Source organism: Geotrypetes seraphini, chromosome 2 (assembly GCF_902459505.1).
Source record: "Geotrypetes seraphini chromosome 2, aGeoSer1.1, whole genome shotgun sequence".
In the NCBI taxonomy this organism is placed as follows: Eukaryota; Metazoa; Chordata; class Amphibia; order Gymnophiona; family Dermophiidae; genus Geotrypetes; species Geotrypetes seraphini.
The window spans coordinates 521889477-521907831 of NC_047085.1; the positions used below are offsets into that span (position 1 = coordinate 521889477).

At 48.9% G+C, this 18355-nt stretch overlaps 2 protein-coding genes across 2 annotated transcripts in view; both read left to right on the forward strand.

Moving 5' to 3' along the window:
- The first annotated feature begins 6302 nt into the window (after nucleotides 1-6302).
- LOC117354740 lies at nucleotides 6303-8539 on the forward strand. The gene is made up of 2 exons (XM_033932684.1): nucleotides 6303-7096; nucleotides 7349-8539. Exons 1-2 carry the CDS (start codon nucleotides 7061-7063, stop codon nucleotides 8384-8386), a joined length of 1074 nt encoding a protein of 357 aa, XP_033788575.1. The 5' UTR covers nucleotides 6303-7060; the 3' UTR covers nucleotides 8387-8539.
- A 2285-nt stretch (nucleotides 8540-10824) lies between these two features.
- The window catches only part of LOC117354734 (gastrula zinc finger protein XlCGF58.1-like), a 44955-nt gene continuing 37424 nt past the window's right edge, over nucleotides 10825-18355 (forward strand). The window contains exon 1 of the mRNA XM_033932674.1: nucleotides 10825-10888. Coding sequence (XP_033788565.1) covers nucleotides 10877-10888 — 12 coding nt within the window. The 5' untranslated portion in view covers nucleotides 10825-10876. The remainder of the gene's footprint in view (nucleotides 10889-18355) is intronic.

The following is an 18355-nucleotide window of genomic DNA, read 5'->3' on the forward strand; positions in this document are numbered from 1 at the left end:
TTTACTCTGATCGTTCAAATGATGGTCTTGCCTCAACTGGACTATTAAAACTCCGCCTATCTTGGCATCAACACCACTCTTATCCACAAACAGTAGCTGATCCAGAACACAGTTGTTAGACTGATCTACATATTATAGAAATGTGATTCAATCACAACCTTCATCAGGCAACTACTCTGGCTCCCAATATCATCCCGAATAATTGTCAAAACCTCATGTATCCTACACCAGATTCTGTACGGAAACTCAGCAGCCCCTCTCATCCAACTATTCTCCACTGTTTGGTTGACATCAAGAAGAATCCTTAACAGAATCCAACTAAACCTGCCATCCACAAAATACCTCCAGTACAGGCGAATTTTCCACTCTATGCTAACTTATCTGGGTGTAAAAACCTGGAATGACCTCCCAGAAGCAATCAGCAAAGAGACAAACTACACCGCATTGAGGAAAATCCTAAAGACCCACCTCTTTGACATTTAACTCTTTCAGCTTCTGTATACTTCTAGGCCCCTCTCCTTGCTTCTCCATGTCCCCTCTACTTCCCCATGTCCTCTTTGATCTGTCGCCTTGACCTTGTATAGGTTTGTGCGACTCACAGATGGAAGATTAGATTAGATAATTTCTTCACCCCTAAACTAAATTGTACCATTCATTCGGGTTTTTGTAGCCTAAATGCATAAGTTTGTATTTCATAACATTAAATTTTAGCTGCCAAATTTCAGACCATTCTTCAAGCTTCAGCAGGTGTTTCTTCATGTTATTCACACCATCTGGGATGTCTACTCTATTTCAGATTTTTGTATCATTTGCAAAGAGGCTAGTCTTACCTGACAGTCCTTCAGCAAGATCATTTATCAAAATGTTAAAAAGGACAGACCCAAGAACAGAACCTTGAGGCCCACCACTGGTAACATCCCTTTCCTCAGAGCCATCTCCATTGATCACTACCCTCTGTCGCCTTCCACTCAACCAGTTCCTGACCCAGCCCATCACTTTGGGACCCATCCCGAGGACACTCAGTTTATTTATTAGACATCTGCATGGAACACTGTCAAAGGCTTTGCTAAAATCTAAATACACCACATCTAGCGCACATCCTCTATCCAATTCTCAGAGAAATTGATCAGATTTGTCTGACAAGACCTACCTCTAGTGAATCCATGTTGCCTCCGGTCCTGTAATCCACAGGATTCCAGACACTTGACCATTCTCTGATTTAAAAGCGTTTCCATTAATTTGCTTACAGAAGTCAGACTTACCACTAGACCACCTGGTAAGGTCCGGGATATAGGAGGGAGGTAGGGATGGGTCAGAGTCAGCCCTAAAAGATATCCGCTTGCCCCTAACCCCCACGAATATAGAGGGAGGCGTGTAAACCTTCAGATCGCATTATGAAGGACAATGTCAGTCTTTACTTGCATTGCGTGAAATTGACTATATTGCTGATATCAAATGGAATTCTACTATTATGGCGGTGATACGGCACAATCCTCAAATAAAAGATACATTGAATGGAAGGCTTGGCCTAAATCTGGTATCTGGTCTATTGATCAATTACTCAAAGATAACAAATTGTCTGACGATACGTTGTTATCGTCTGCATTTGACTTGCCTATGAACCAAGCATTTCGCTGGATACAGTTACATCACTGCCTCACATCATACATAAAACAACATACGCCTTCTAGCGAAACGCCTTCGATACTCACTTGGGCCACAATTGTTAGGTGGAAGAGAGGAGAAGCGTCAGCCTGGTATAAAATATACTTCTCCATCCGCCTTGTATGATATCTGGTCAAGGGACACATCTACCACACTCCCCTCTCTTAGCTCCAATGACATATGGCTATCCTCATTTAAGTCTTTAAAGCATCGGCAACCATGCAAATGGCGCGTTTTCTTTATCACAGAGCAGACTGGACACCAGATCAATTATCTAAACGCTCTCGCTCTAGTTCCAATGTATGTTGGTCATGTAATGTTGGATCACATGTTATTGAACTGTACATTGCGACAACTATACTGGTCTGAGATATGGTCCACTAGATGGAAGCTTTTACCAATTACAGGTTCTCTCTCCTATTCAGTTATAATATTTGGTGGATCTTCTATTGAATCAACCTTAGACAAATATGAAACAAAGTTGTTTAAATCCCTTTTGTTAATTGCATTGAAAACAATATTGTCTCATCTCTGAATTATAATCTATGGTGAAATACGGTTTGTCTTTATGCTAGATTTTAAAAGGCTACAGCGGAAAAACAGAATACTCTGTCATCTTTAATAAAGTATGGTCGGGTGTGTTAAAATGATTATAGTACGGAGAAATATTCACAGTGTTACCATTCCAATGATTTAGTATAAAGTGTAAAACCAGCCAGGTCGGGAATATCTATTCTGTGAGTATTTCTTTCCTGCAAGCTTGTTATTCTTGGCTATTGTTTTCTACTTGTACTGAAAATTTTTCAAAAAAACATTATTGAACAGAAAAACTAGTAGTCTGAAGCTTCTCTATGTCTAGCGTTGTTTGGCCTGTTATCCTGGTGGAAGCTATAGGAGAAGAGGAAGGCTGTGAGCTGTGGGAATCCCTCCGTGCCTTGTTTCACCAGTCTACCCATGGTTTTGACTCTTCTGCCTCTTTCATCTTCTGCACAGAGGATCAGACTTCTCAGCCCAGTAGACTGATAAGAGAGCGTATGTAAGACTGTGCAGAGACCTAGGAGTTTGGCCTGACGAAAATTGTAAATTCCCCTGAATGGATAATTGATCTGACGCTCCCGGACAACCCCCAGGCAAATGTCACGGAGGGATCCAAAGAGAAAACTAGATGACATGAAGGCTGCCAATCAAGTGGAGAAGGCTTCCTCCAAGGCAAGGCAAATGATGGGGTGTATCAGTAGGGGTTTTGTCAGCAGGAGACCTGAAGTGATAATGCCACTGTACAGATCCTTGGTGAGACCTCATTTGGAGTATTGTGTTCAGTTCTGGAGACCACACTACCGTAAAGATGTGCTGCGAATTGAGTCGGTTCAGCGAATGGCCACCAGGATGGTCTCGGGGCTCAGGGATCTCACGTATGAAGAAAGGCTAAATAAATTGCAGCTGTACTCATTAGAGGACCATAGAGAGAGGGGGGACATGATTGAGACGTTCAAATATGTGAAGGGCCGTATCGAGGTGGAAGATGATATCTTCTGTCCTATAGGTCCTTCGACCACCAGAGGGCATCCGCTGAAAATCAGGGGAGGGAAATTTCGTGGTGATTCCAGAAAATACTTCTTCACAGAAAGGGTGGTCGATCATTGGAACAGTCTACCTCTGCAGATGATTGAGGCCAGCAGCGTGTCAGATTTTAAGAGAAAATGAGATATTCACGTGGCATCTCTAAGGGAGTAAAGACAGGGAGGTGGGTCATTAGAGTGGGCAGACATGATGGGCTATGGCCCTTTTCTGCCGACATATTCTATGTTTCTATGTTAAATAATAAAGAAGGGAATTCTGTGAGGCATGAAGCAAAGATGACAAATGCCATGGGTGGTAGAAAGCCAGCTCATAATCAAAGCAGGTATAAAAATCTTGCTCTAAGATCCAATCCCCAGGATAGAGGAGTAAACAGGCCTGATTATACAGCCGCAGATCAGGAACTCCCATTACCTCTCGCGACCAGGACCCTAACAAATAGCGGAAAGCCAGACATGGCTTCCTATCGCCCCCAAAAATATGAGAGAGAAGCTTAGAGAGCAAACGGAGATGCTTTTGCAATAGACGAAGAGGTAACACCTGCAGAACATAAAGCCATTTCTGGAAAATAATCATATTGAAAAAGATGAATACGACCATGCAAAGAAAGGGGAAAAAACTTCCAACTATCCAGGCAGCCGGAGGGTATAATCAAAAGCAATTATAAATTAACGTGTCTAAGAGAGGCAGCAGAAGGAGTCAACTGGATACCCAAATAACGAAAAGCTGAATCCGCCCACTTCACCGGGAAGGTACCCACCCAATTATCACGGACCATACGGGATGTGGGAAGGGCTAAGGACTTATCCAGATTTAACCGAAAATCTGAAAAATCACCATATTCAGCCATCACCATCAGTAGAGTGGGTAGGACGGTCGCCGGATTAATAAGATGGACCAGAAGATCATCTGCAAAGGAGGACAATTTAAACTCCACCATGCCAATGCGAACCCCAGTAACAAAGGTAAGGAATGCCCTTGGTAGAATCCACACGATCCGGTGGGCGAGGATTAGACTTGTCAAGACTCGGATCATGCATGAGGTTAAGGTCTCGTTACCCCTTCCACCCAACCCCCGCACCATAGGTATCCCGGGGTACTAACTCAAGACCTTAAACAAATGACTGTAGAAGACTTTCTCATAAACATTTGACGCATAAATATTGCAGAGGAGCAAAGATGTGCGAATAATATGGGCCAAGACAAATCGCCCAGAGGGGTCCGCGTACACATCCTTCATCATCACATCCATGGTCTTCCGAATTATAATCAAAACTCCAACTTTGCGATGAATCGCTTCGGCCCCCAGCAACTCACCCACCCAGCACTGATTAAATTTCTCATGTTCCAGCGAGGTCGAGTGTGTCTCCTGAAAAAAGGAGCGGGACGCTCGTTGCGAGTTAAAAACATAGAAAATGACGGCAGAAAAGGGCCATAGCCCATCAAGTCTGCCCACCTAACAGACCCACCCACCTAGGCTTATTTTTCTAGAGATCCCACTCCTAACGACCCTACTCCTTAACTCGACCCCCTTAGGGATCCCACATGGGCATCCCATTTACTCTTAAAATCCGGCACACTGTTGGCCTTGATCACCTGCAACAGAAGCCCGTTCCAATGATCAACCACTCTTTCAGTGAAGAAATACTTCCTGGAGGAGGAAGTGATGTCATCGCCGCGGATGGGAGCTTAAATTGAGAGCTCCGTTCGGGCCGGCGTCCTAACTATCGTTAAGCTGTGTTAACGGTGTGATTTTCTTTTCCCGGGCGGTGGGGCAGCGAGGGGAGAGACAGCGGACCCTATGGCAACGCGAAAAAAAGTTGCCTACCGAGAAGACCGGCCAGCGCACGATGGAGCAGGCGCTGGGTCGGGCTGCACATGGCAGCGTGGGCCCAGAGACGAGTTGTGGGGAGGCAGCAAGATTGAGCGGCGTAGTCGCGGCAGTTGCTGACATGATAGTAGAGCCTGTACAAGAATGTGCCTCACCGGAACCGCTAACGAAAGCGGACATGCAGCGCTGGATTACTGAGGTGAAGTCTGAAATCTCTGCTGTAGCTGTACAAGTCCGGGAGGCAGTGCAGGAGCTACGCACTGATTTGGTGGAGGTGGGCACGAGGGTAGAGGTGGTGGAGATGCGGATGGATAGCTGTGAGGAAAAGGTGACTGGACTGCAAAGATCTTTGGAGACTGCTTCCGCTGACTACCAACTCCTCCTGGATAAGGTCGAGGATCTGGAGAACCGCACCCGGCGTTCCTGCCACCACTATTAAGCTGATTCGTTGGCTACTACAGGACGACAATCTGGAGCCGGGTCTTGAGAGGGCACATCGAGCCTTAGGTCCCCGGACCACAGACCAACCCAAAGATATTGTGCTTTGCCTCCAGAGTTTTATGCTAAAGGAACAGATATTCCGCAGAGCCCGGGAGTTGGGCACGGTCACCCAGGAGGGCCATCGGTTGGAGTTCTATCAGGACCTGGCTGCTGGCATGCTCCAGAAACGACGGGCATTTCGGGAGGTGACTAAAGCAATCTGCGCTACCGCTGGACTTACCCTTTTGGAGGCCCGTGGCTTGCTGCATCAAGCTGGTATCGAGATCCCTGAGGAGGCGGCTTCTGCGGTGGGAGCGGTGTCCGATCGTGTAGGGGCCCCTGCTGCCTCCAGATGGCAGAGAGTGGAGAGTGGATCCCGGAGCGGCCGGGGAGGCCGGGGGGGGGGAGGACTACCTCCCCGTGGGTCTGCCTCTTCATCGAGTGGCCCCTCTTGAGGGCTGATAGACAATATTTGTTCTGATGCTGTATTAACTCTGTTCCCTCCGCACCTGTGTGGGAGATTTTCTGGACTCACCCCTGAGGCTGTGTTTCTGGGTTTTAGATGGGGGGCTTGTGGGGGATGTACACGGCCTGGTTCTGGGGTGTGAGTGGAGGGAGGATTGGGGGGGGGGATGCTACTGTGCTGGGTGTTGGAACTGTGATATACTTGTGATGTAACTGGGATCTGTGGTGGGGGAGGAGGGGGGACTGTTGTTTGAGGGAACTGTTTCATTGCTGTGTTTATTGATGAGCTGGATTCCCCGGCTGATCCACCCGGATCAGTCAGGCTTTGTTGTGGGTAGGCAGGTGGGGGATAATACTCGCTGGGTTCATAATCTGTATGAAAGGGCTAGGGGGGGGCAGCGGGAGACTGTGTTTCTGTCTATCGACGCCGAGAAGGCTTTCGATAGGGTCTCCTGGCCTTTTTTGTTTCGGGTATTGGACTCCGTGGGTTTGGGTCCGCCGCGCATGCGAGACTGAATTCGGGTTCTATATACTTGTCCTGTTGGGTGTATTAAAGTGAATGGGGGCTATTTTCTCTAGCAAGGGGAAGGCGCCAGGGGTGTCCTCTCTCCCCGCTCCTCTTTGCCCTGACAGTGGAACCCCTGGCACAGAGGGTGCGGTTGAATCGGGATATCAGGGGATTGGAAGTTGTCTTTGTTTGCGGATGATCTTTTGTTCACGGTGGAGGATCCTGAGACTTCTTTACCTGCCTTATTGCGTGAGTTGGTGGGTTTTGGTCAGGTGTCGGGGTTTCGTATTAATGTTGGGAAATCGGAGCTCCTTAATATTAACTTACCCCCCGACAGAGTGACTTACTTTCGGGACCGGTTTGCGTTTCGGTGGGTACAGCATTCATTGCGGTACCTTGGGGTTTATTTTGGACCGCCGGGAGTGGATCTCTACGATCTCAATTATCCTCCGCTCTTTCGTCGTATTCGTCAGGACTTAAATAGTTGGAAGGACGTGTATTTTTCTTGGTTGGGTAGGGTGGAAATAGTGAAGATGATGATTTTGCCTCGTCTCTTGTTTTTATTTCAGGTATTAGCTCTCTGGGTGAGCAGGAGAACGTTGGAGGGGGTTCAACGGCATGTTTTTGACTTCATTTGGGCTGGTCGGCGACCAAGAGTGAGCAGGAAAGTTTTATGTATGGGGAGGAGTGATGGGGGGCTTGGGGTTCCCAATGTGGTTAAATATTATCAGGCTGCTCAACTGCGTGCCCTTCTGGAGTGGCAGACGCAGGACCCGAAACAATGCTTAACTGAAGGGGTGCCATTGTTACATCGGCCGTGGCTGCCTGGTAGAGTGCGGCTTGCGGGAGAGCCGTCTTCGGTTGGCACTTCTCTGAGGGTTTGGAATCAGACTCGGGGAGGATTATTGCTGGGCAGGCGTCATTCCTGGTACACCCCGTTACGACATAATCCTGCTTTTCCGCCGGGGTGGGGGGAAGGGGTGTTTGCTATTTGGGAGTCTCGGGGCTTGGTGTGTGTGGGACAATTGTGGGATCCGGTTTTGAGCCGTATCCGACCATATTCAGAGCTTCGGGGCCGATTTGGTTTCGGAGTCCGGGATCTATTTCCATACCTGCAAGTGGTTCATTATATTCGGTCCTCGGGCCTTCTGGGGGACTTAAGGGGTGGTAAAACTCCCTTTGAGCTGTTGTTGGGTCCGGTGCTCTGGAAGGGTGCTTTGTCTGCTATCTATAGGTGTCTTAATTGTCGGGGGACCCCGCATTCCTATATGTTGGCATGGGAGGGTGGTTGGGGATCTGCTATTTCTTGGGATACTTGGGAGGATATCTGGAAAGAAGTTTCCTCGGTGGGTATTGCAGCTTTGCTGATTGAGAATGGATATAAGGTTATTTTTCGTTGGTATTATACACCACAGGTTTTGGCTCGATGGAGGGGAGGAGTGAACGTTCTGTGCTGGAGGGGTTGTGGGGAGGTGGGTACCTACCTTCATATGTGGTGGCACTGTGGAAGGGTGCGTGGGTTCTGGACTGAGGTATTTTCTCGGGTGTCTCGGATTCTTGATTTTCAGATTCCGGATGATTGGCGGCATGCCCTCTTGTATTGGCATCAATTGGACCTGGCCCGGGGAGATTCCTTATTTTGTAAATTGGCGTTCACTGCTGCCAGGTTGGCTTTAGCCTCCTTATGGAACCAAGCGCACCCTCCCACATGGGACATGGTGGAACACCGCTTGCTAAATTGGCAACTCCTCTATCAATTGACAGTCTTAAGGCAGGGTAAGCAGCATGGATATGCTCATATTTGGCGTCGATTTCGGGCTACGGTGGGAATGTCTGGCAGGGGTGGAGTGGGATTTTGAGATGAGTTTGTGGCAGGGCTGGGGGACTTTGGATAGGGGGAATTTTGGACTGGGGAGACATTAATCCTATTCCTTTCTCGGGTTTTGGTAAGAAGCTCTATAACCGTATTGGGTGCTGTGAGTATAGTGTTTCGTCCCTGGGGGGGTGGGAGGGGGGGATTTGGTTGTGGGATGGTGGGTATGGTTGATTGTTCTTACTGGAGTATGGGGATTGCATATGTTTATTCTTCTTGTTGCTGACATAACTGGTGTTTCCTTGCTTACAGTGTACTATTTTTGTTGTGTTTTTCCTACATATACACTGTATTTCATGTATTTTGTGTTTATTTCAATAAAAGCTTTATTCAAAAAAAGAAAGAAATACTTCCTGGTGTCGCCATGAAATTTACCGCCTCTGATTTTGAGCAGATGCCCTCTAGTGGTTGTGGGTCCTTTAAGACAGAAAATATCCTCTTCCACTTCTATACGTCCAGTGATATATTTAAACGTCTCAAACATGTCTCCCCTCTCCCTACGCTCCTCGAGGGAGTATAGCCGCAATTCATTCAGCCACTCTTGGAAAGAGAGATCCTTGTGTCCCGAGACCATCCTGGTGGGATTCAAGGATCTCTCGTACCAAGACAGCATTTGTATTAGAAGAAGACATAGATGACATTCTGGTATGGTTGAATTCTGTATAAAATCTATCTGAGCGGCAGTACACTCCGAATGTCCACATTTGTGACTCTTAAGACTCCTGAAGCAGACCTGTTGATCGAAACATGTACATGTCGAGTCATTGAGTCGTTGTATGCATCATTGTGACATTGGAGAAATAAAGTTTTATATTATCAGATGAACTGGAGGACACTTTTTTAGTGCACATCTGTGTGATCTGGACAATTCCATTCTGGTTCCTGTAAAAAGGCAAAATTTGTCTTATGACTATTCAAGGTTTGTAAAATTTTTTGTCTCTTAACAGGTGAGATAACCCCATTAACAGTCCAAGATATGAGTTTGACCATAATAGTCACCTAAAGACAAAGATCAAAGGAAGACTGAGCAACAAAACAAGACCCACCCTTCAGAGTAGTGATCAAAAACACCCAGGATGGAAAAAGGGTGCGGCAAACCCCAGAAAAGCCATCTCCCCAAACAAAAAGTAAGATCAAGACAAACACCAAAAGAAAAAGAAAAAAAATGAAAACAGCAGAAAAGAAAAACCCACCCACCCCCCCTCAAAGAAACCCCCCCATCCCGCCCCAGATACACCTAAGTCCCTGAAGACAACCCGGGGTAGCCCATAGCTACCCAAATCCCCCCTCTCCAGGCTCCAAACCAATAAAGTATTGCTAGTAAAGAGCAGTCACTCAGGGCCCACCAAGAACCCAGCCAAAGCGCAGGTGGTGCAAGCAAAGACCCCGCTACGAAACGGCAGCACCAAAGAAGAGAAGAAACTGCGAAAAACCCTTAGGAGACGCAGCCACCCCACAAGCAAAGTTCCTAACAGCCCCCATATACACTCAAACACAGTTTACAGTAGGAGAAATAGGAAGGAACTACAACAGAGGGTTAGAGGTAGAAGTGTGAAAAAATTTAGAGGACTTGGGATGCCAAGATATAAGAGTTTCCTTGATTCCCAAGTTGGAGGGAGACTTATACTTTTGAGAAAAGCCAGGTTTTCAGATGTTTGCGGTAAAGATCAGCTCGGCGCTGACTAGAAACCCTCGGGGAGTAGTCTTGGTTCTCATAGCGAAGGGGCCCCTTCAGGCGAATCGCTCGTAGGATGTCCAACCCACTGGCCCACTCCGGAACCAACTTCGAAAGCTCAATTTGGTTAGATTAAGCACTAAATCTGCCAATAATGAGAGAGGGGTTCGGGAGCTAAAGGCACACACGTCCGCTCTCTAGCTCCTACCGAACTACTCTTAAAAATTTTTTGACTCTTTCCTTCTTTCTTTATAATTTCACAACTATAAGCTTCATGCTGCTCAGTTATCTCTAATAATTGTGTCAAAATATCCCTCTGCTCGGTCAGCTCAATTGCAATTTGAAAACTTTGCAGGGGACAAAACACAAATATAAAAATGTGCCAGAGGTGGCAGCAGCGGTTTCTGTCTCAGATAAAGAGGGAGTTGGTGCTTCCTCTCTCTGCTCTCATGTGTCAGGAAGAGAGGGAGACCCAGTCAGTATCAGACTCCGCCCCTTCCACTGATTGGTCAAAAGACTCCTGAAGGAGGAGACAGAGGGACAATATGACACTGATTGGAGTGTACATTCCACCTTAGGATTGGTCAAAAACAGAATGCTCCTAGGAAGGCATAGAAGGGGAGAATACTCATGTGGGTGGAGTCAGGAGGAGGCGGTCTTTCAACTCTCTGGCACTGATTGGTCAGATTGGGGGAGGAGTGAAGGGGGGAGATGCAGATCCCTCTTCTTTTTCCTGTCTTTGTCTCTTTCCCTCCATTAGGAGCCAAGGCTGGAGCTGGTGCTGCGGAGAAGGGCAGGAGGATGGCTGAGCAGGTAGAAGAGGGACTGAGCCTGGCACTACCCCCTCCACTCCCCAGGCTCTTCTTCCTCATTCTCCTCCTGCTTTAGGACAATCTCACTTTCTGCTTCCTGGCACTGCTCCCTCCATTCCACAGGCTCTTCTTCCTCATTCTCCTCCTGCTTTAGGACAATCTCACTTTCTGTTTCCTGGCACTGCTCCCTCCACTCCCCAGGCTCTTCTTCCTCATTCTCCTCCTGCTTTAGGAGAATCTCACTTTCTGCTTCCTGGAACTGCTCCCTCCACTCCCCAGGCTCTTCTTCCTCATTCTCCTCCTGCTTTAGGACAATCTCACTTTCTTTTTCCCAGCACTTCTCCCTCCACTCCCCAGACTCTTCTTCCTCATTCTCCTCCTGCTTTAGGACAATCTCACTTTCTTTTTCCCAGCACTACTCCCTCCACTCCCCAGGCTCTTCTTCCTCATTCTCCTCCTGCTTAAGCACAATCTCACTTTCTGCTTCCCGGCACTGCTCCCTCCACTCCCCAGGCTCTTCTTCCTCATTCTCCTCCTGCTTAAGCACAATCTCACTTTCTGCTTCCTGGCACTGCTCCCTCCACTCCCCAGGCTTTTCTTCCTCATTCTCCTCCTGCTTTAGGACAATCTCACTTTCTGCTTCCTGGCACTGCTCCCTCCACTCCCCAGGCTCTTCTTCCTCATTCTCCTCCTGCTTTAGGACAATCTCACTTTCTGCTTCCTGGCACTGCTCCCTCCACTCCCCAGGCTCTTCTTCCTCATTCTCCTCCTACTGTAGAACAATCTCACTTTCTGCTTCCTGACACTGCTCCCTCCACTCCCCAGGCTCTTCTTCCTCATTCTCCTCCTGCTTTAGGACAATCTCACTTTCTTTTTCCCGGCACTGCTCCCTCCACTCCCCAGGTTCTTCTTCCTCATTCTCCTCCTGCTTTAGGACAATCTCACTTTCTTTTTCCCGGCACTGCTCCCTCCACTCCCCAGACTCTTCTTCCTCATTCTCCTCCTGCTTTAGGACAATCTCACTTTCTTTTTCCCGGCACTGCTCCCTCCACTCCCCAGACTCTTCTTCCTCATTCTCCTCCTGCTTTAGGACAATCTCACTTTCTTTTTCCCGGCACTGCTCCCTCCACTCCCCAGACTCTTCTTCCTCATTCTCCTGCTTTAGGAGAATTTCACTTTCTTTTTCCTGGCACTGCTCCCTGCACTCCCCAGGCTTTTCTTCCTCATTTTCCTCCTGCTTTAGGACAATCTCACTTTCTTTTTCCCAGCACTTCTCCCTCCACTCCCCAGACTCTTCTTCCTCATTCTCCTCCTGCTTTAGGACAATCTCACTTTATTTTTCCCAGCACTACTCCCTCCACTCCCCAGGCTCTTCTTCCTCATTCTCCTCCTGCTTAAGCACAATCTCACTTTCTGCTTCCCGGCACTGCTCCCTCCACTCCCCAGGCTCTTCTTCCTCATTCTCCTCCTGCTTAAGCACAATCTCACTTTCTGCTTCCTGGCACTGCTCCCTCCACTCCCCAGGCTTTTCTTCCTCATTCTCCTCCTGCTTTAGGACAATCTCACTTTCTGCTTCCTGGCACTGCTCCCTCCACTCCCCAGGCTCTTCTTCCTCATTCTCCTCCTGCTTTAGGACAATCTCACTTTCTGCTTCCTGGCACTGCTCCCTCCACTCCCCAGGCTCTTCTTCCTCATTCTCCTCCTGCTTTAGGACAATCTCACTTTCTGCTTCCTGGCACTGCTCCCTCCACTCCCCAGGCTCTTCTTCCTCATTCTCCTCCTGCTTTAGGACAATCTCACTTTCTTTTTCCCGGCACTGCTCCCTCCACTCCCCAGGTTCTTCTTCCTCATTCTCCTCCTGCTTTAGGACAATCTCACTTTCTTTTTCCCGGCACTGCTCCCTCCACTCCCCAGGCTCTTCTTCCTCATTCTCCTCCTGCTTTAGGACAATCTCACTTTCTTTTTCCCGGCACTGCTCCCTCCACTCCCCAGACTCTTCTTCCTCATTCTCCTCCTGCTTTAGGACAATCTCACTTTCTTTTTCCCGGCACTGCTCCCTCCACTCCCCAGACTTTTCTTCCTCATTCTCCTCCTGCTTTAGGACAATCTCACTTTCTTTTTCCCGGCACTGCTCCCTCCACTCCCCAGACTCTTCTTCCTCATTCTCCTCCTGCTTTAGGACAATCTCACTTTCTTTTTCCCGGCACTGCTCCCTCCACTCCCCAGACTCTTCTTCCTCATTCTCCTCCTGCTTTAGGACAATCTCACTTTCTTCTTCCCGGCACTGCTCCCTCCACTCCCCAGACTCTTCTTCTTCATTCTGCTGCTTTAGGAGAATCTCACTTTCTTTTTCCTGGCACTGCTCCCTGCACTCCCCAGGCTTTTCTTCCTCATTCTCCTCCTGCTTTAGGACAATCTCACTTTCTTTTTCCCAGCACTTCTCCCTCCACTCCCCAGACTCTTCTTCCTCATTCTCCTCCTGCTTTAGGAAAATCTCACTTTCTGCTTCCTGGCACTGCTCCCTCCACTCCCCAGACTCTTCTTCCTCATTCTCCTCCTGCTTTAGGACAATCTCACATTCTGCTTCCTGGCACTGCTCCCTCCACTCCCCAGGCTCTTCTTCCTCATTCTCCTCCTGCTTTAGGACAATCTCACTTCCCGCTTCCTGGCACTGCTCCCTCCACTCCCCAGACTCTTCTTCCTCATTCTCCTCCTGCTTTAGGAAAATCTCACTTTCTGCTTCCTGGCACTGCTTCATCCACTCCCCAGACTCTTCTTCTTCATTCTGCTGCTTTAGGAGAATCTCACTTTCTTTTTCCTGGCACTGCTCCCTGCACTCCCCAGGCTTTTCTTCCTCATTCTCCTCCTGCTTTAGGACAATCTCACTTTCTTTTTCCCAGCACTTCTCCCTCCACTCCCCAGACTCTTCTTCCTCATTCTCCTCCTGCTTTAGGAAAATCTCACTTTCTGCTTCCTGGCACTGCTCCCTCCACTCCCCAGACTCTTCTTCCTCATTCTCCTCCTGCTTTAGGACAATCTCACTTTCTGTTTCCTGGCACTGCTCCCTCCACTCCCCAGGCTCTTCTTCCTCATTCTCCTCCTGCTTTAGGAGAATCTCACTTTCTGCTTCCTGGAACTGCTCCCTCCACTCCCCAGGCTCTTCTTCCTCATTCTCCTCCTGCTTTAGGACAATCTCACTTTCTTTTTCCCAGCACTGCTCCCTCCACTCCCCAGACTCTTCTTCCTCATTCTCCTCCTGCTTTAGGACAATCTCACTTTCTTTTTCCCGGCACTGCTCCCTCCACTCCCCAGACTCTTCTTCTTCATTCTGCTGCTTTAGGAGAATCTCACTTTCTTTTTCCTGGCACTGCTCCCTGCACTCCCCAGGCTTTTCTTCCTCATTCTCCTCCTGCTTTAGGACAATCTCACTTTCTTTTTCCCAGCACTTCTCCCTCCACTCCCCAGACTCTTCTTCCTCATTCTCCTCCTGCTTTAGGAAAATCTCACTTTCTGCCTCCTGGCACTGCTCCCTCCACTCCCCAGACTCTTCTTCCTCATTCTCCTCCTGCTTTAGGAAAATCTCACTTTCTGCTTCCTGGCACTGCTCCCTCCACTCCCCAGACTCTTCTTCCTCATTCTCCTCCTGCTTTAGGACAATCTCACTTTCTGCTTCCTGGAACTGCTCCCTCCACTCCCCAGGCTCTTCTTCCTCATTCTCCTCCTGCTTTAGGACAATCTCACTTTCTTTTTCCCAGCACTTCTCCCTCCACTCCCCAGACTCTTCTTCCTCATTCTCCTCCTGCTTTAGGACAATCTCACTTTATTTTTCCCAGCACTACTCCCTCCACTCCCCAGGCTCTTCTTCCTCATTCTCCTCCTGCTTAAGCACAATCTCACTTTCTGCTTCCCGGCACTGCTCCCTCCACTCCCCAGGCTCTTCTTCCTCATTCTCCTCCTGCTTAAGCACAATCTCACTTTCTGCTTCCTGGCACTGCTCCCTCCACTCCCCAGGCTTTTCTTCCTCATTCTCCTCCTGCTTTAGGACAATCTCACTTTCTGCTTCCTGGCACTGCTCCCTCCACTCCCCAGGCTCTTCTTCCTCATTCTCCTCCTGCTTTAGGACAATCTCACTTTCTGCTTCCTGGCACTGCTCCCTCCACTCCCCAGGCTCTTCTTCCTCATTCTCCTCCTACTGTAGAACAATCTCACTTTCTGCTTCCTGACACTGCTCCCTCCACTCCCCAGGCTCTTCTTCCTCATTCTCCTCCTGCTTTAGGACAATCTCACTTTCTTTTTCCCGGCACTGCTCCCTCCACTCCCCAGGTTCTTCTTCCTCATTCTCCTCCTGCTTTAGGACAATCTCACTTTCTTTTTCCCGGCACTGCTCCCTCCACTCCCCAGACTCTTCTTCCTCATTCTCCTCCTGCTTTAGGACAATCTCACTTTCTTTTTCCCGGCACTGCTCCCTCCACTCCCCAGACTCTTCTTCCTCATTCTCCTCCTGCTTTAGGACAATCTCACTTTCTTTTTCCCGGCACTGCTCCCTCCACTCCCCAGACTCTTCTTCCTCATTCTCCTGCTTTAGGAGAATTTCACTTTCTTTTTCCTGGCACTGCTCCCTGCACTCCCCAGGCTTTTCTTCCTCATTTTCCTCCTGCTTTAGGACAATCTCACTTTCTTTTTCCCAGCACTTCTCCCTCCACTCCCCAGACTCTTCTTCCTCATTCTCCTCCTGCTTTAGGACAATCTCACTTTATTTTTCCCAGCACTACTCCCTCCACTCCCCAGGCTCTTCTTCCTCATTCTCCTCCTGCTTAAGCACAATCTCACTTTCTGCTTCCCGGCACTGCTCCCTCCACTCCCCAGGCTCTTCTTCCTCATTCTCCTCCTGCTTAAGCACAATCTCACTTTCTGCTTCCTGGCACTGCTCCCTCCACTCCCCAGGCTCTTCTTCCTCATTCTCCTCCTGCTTTAGGACAATCTCACTTTCTTTTTCCTGGCACTGCTCCCTCCACTCCCCAGGCTCTTCTTCCTCATTCTCCTCCTGCTTTAGGACAATCTCACTTTCTGCTTCCTGGCACTGCTCCCTCCACTCCCCAGGCTCTTCTTCCTCATTCTCCTCCTGCTTTAGGACAATCTCACTTTCTGCTTCCTGGCACTGCTCCCTCCACTCCCCAGGCTCTTCTTCCTCATTCTCCTCCTGCTTTAGGACAATCTCACTTTCTTTTTCCCGGCACTGCTCCCTCCACTCCCCAGGTTCTTCTTCCTCATTCTCCTCCTGCTTTAGGACAATCTCACTTTCTTTTTCCCGGCACTGCTCCCTCCACTCCCCAGGCTCTTCTTCCTCATTCTCCTCCTGCTTTAGGACAATCTCACTTTCTTTTTCCCGGCACTGCTCCCTCCACTCCCCAGACTCTTCTTCCTCATTCTCCTCCTGCTTTAGGACAATCTCACTTTCTTTTTCCCGGCACTGCTCCCTCCACTCCCCAGGCTTTTCTTCCTCATTCTCCTCCTGCTTTAGGACAATCTCACTTTCTTTTTCCCGGCACTGCTCCCTCCACTCCCCAGACTCTTCTTCCTCATTCTCCTCCTGCTTTAGGACAATCTCACTTTCTTTTTCCCGGCACTGCTCCCTCCACTCCCCAGACTCTTCTTCCTCATTCTCCTCCTGCTTTAGGACAATCTCACTTTCTTTTTCCCGGCACTGCTCCCTCCACTCCCCAGACTCTTCTTCTTCATTCTCCTGCTTTAGGAGAATCTCACTTTCTTTTTCCTGGCACTGCTCCCTCCACTCCCCAGGCTTTTCTTCCTCATTCTCCTCCTGCTTTAGGACAATCTCACTTTCTTTTTCCCGGCACTGCTCCCTCCACTCCCCAGACTCTTCTTCCTCATTCTCCTCCTGCTTTAGGAAAATCTCACTTTCTGCTTCCTGGCACTGCTCCCTCCACTCCCCAGACTCTTCTTCCTCATTCTCCTCCTGCTTTAGGACAATCTCACATTCTGCTTCCTGGCACTGCTCCCTCCACTCCCCAGGCTCTTCTTCCTCATTCTCCTCCTGCTTTAGGACAATCTCACTTCCCGCTTCCTGGCACTGCTCCCTCCACTCCCCAGACTCTTCTTCCTCATTCTCTTCCTGCTTTAGGAAAATCTCACTTTCTGCTTCCTGGCACTGCTTCATCCACTCCCCAGACTCTTCTTCCTCATTCTCCTCCTGCTTTAGGACAATCTCACTTTCTTTTTCCCGGCACTGCTCCCTCCACTCCCCAGACTTTTCTTCCTCATTCTCCTCCTGCTTTAGGACAATCTCACTTTCTTTTTCCCGGCACTGCTCCCTCCACTCCCCAGACTCTTCTTCCTCATTCTCCTCCTGCTTTAGGACAATCTCACTTTCTTTTTCCCGGCACTGCTCCCTCCACTCCCCAGACTCTTCTTCCTCATTCTCCTCCTGCTTTAGGACAATCTCACTTTCTTTTTCCCGGCACTGCTCCCTCCACTCCCCAGACTCTTCTTCTTCATTCTGCTGCTTTAGGAGAATCTCACTTTCTTTTTCCTGGCACTGCTCCCTGCACTCCCCAGGCTTTTCTTCCTCATTCTCCTCCTGCTTTAGGACAATCTCACTTTCTTTTTCCCAGCACTTCTCCCTCCACTCCCCAGACTCTTCTTCCTCATTCTCCTCCTGCTTTAGGAAAATCTCACTTTCTGCTTCCTGGCACTGCTCCCTCCACTCCCCAGACTCTTCTTCCTCATTCTCCTCCTGCTTTAGGACAATCTCACATTCTGCTTCCTGGCACTGCTCCCTCCACTCCCCAGGCTCTTCTTCCTCATTCTCCTCCTGCTTTAGGACAATCTCACTTCCCGCTTCCTGGCACTGCTCCCTCCACTCCCCAGACTCTTCTTCCTCATTCTCCTGCTTTAGGAGAATTTCACTTTCTTTTTCCTGGCACTGCTCCCTCCACTCCCCAGGCTCTTCTTCCTCATTCTCCTCCTGCTTTAGGACAATCTCACTTTCTTTTTCCCAGCACTTCTCCCTCCACTCCCCAGACTCTTCTTCCTCATTCTCCTCCTGCTTTAGGACAATCTCACTTTATTTTTCCCAGCACTGCTCTCTCCACTCCCCAGACTCTTCTTCCTCATTCTCCTCCTGCTTAAGCACAATCTCACTTTCTTTTTCCCGGCACTGCTCCCTGCACTCCCCAGGCTCTTCTTCCTCATTCTCCTCCTGCTTAAGCACAATCTCACTTTCTGCTTCCTGGCACTGCTCCCTCCACTCCCCAGGCTCTTCTTCCTCATTCTCCTCCTGCTTTAGGACAATCTCACTTTCTGCTTCCTGGCACTGCACCCTCCACTCCCCAGGCTCTTCTTCCTCATTCTCCTCCTGCTTTAGGACAATCTCACTTTCTGCTTCCTGGCACTGCTCCCTCCACTCCCCAGGCTCTTCTTCCTCATTCTCCTCCTGCTTTAGGACAAT

What these genes read in the sequence shown, in the direction of transcription:
- LOC117354740 (XM_033932684.1), top strand. Translation starts at nt 7,061, where the DNA reads ATGATGATTTTGCCTCGTCTCTTGTTTTTATTTCAG. An exon ending in GTCTCTTGTTTTTATTTCAG is followed by an intron (nt 7,097 to 7,348) that starts GTATTAGCTCTC and finishes CATCGGCCGTGG; the next exon opens with CTGCCTGGTAGAGTGCGGCT.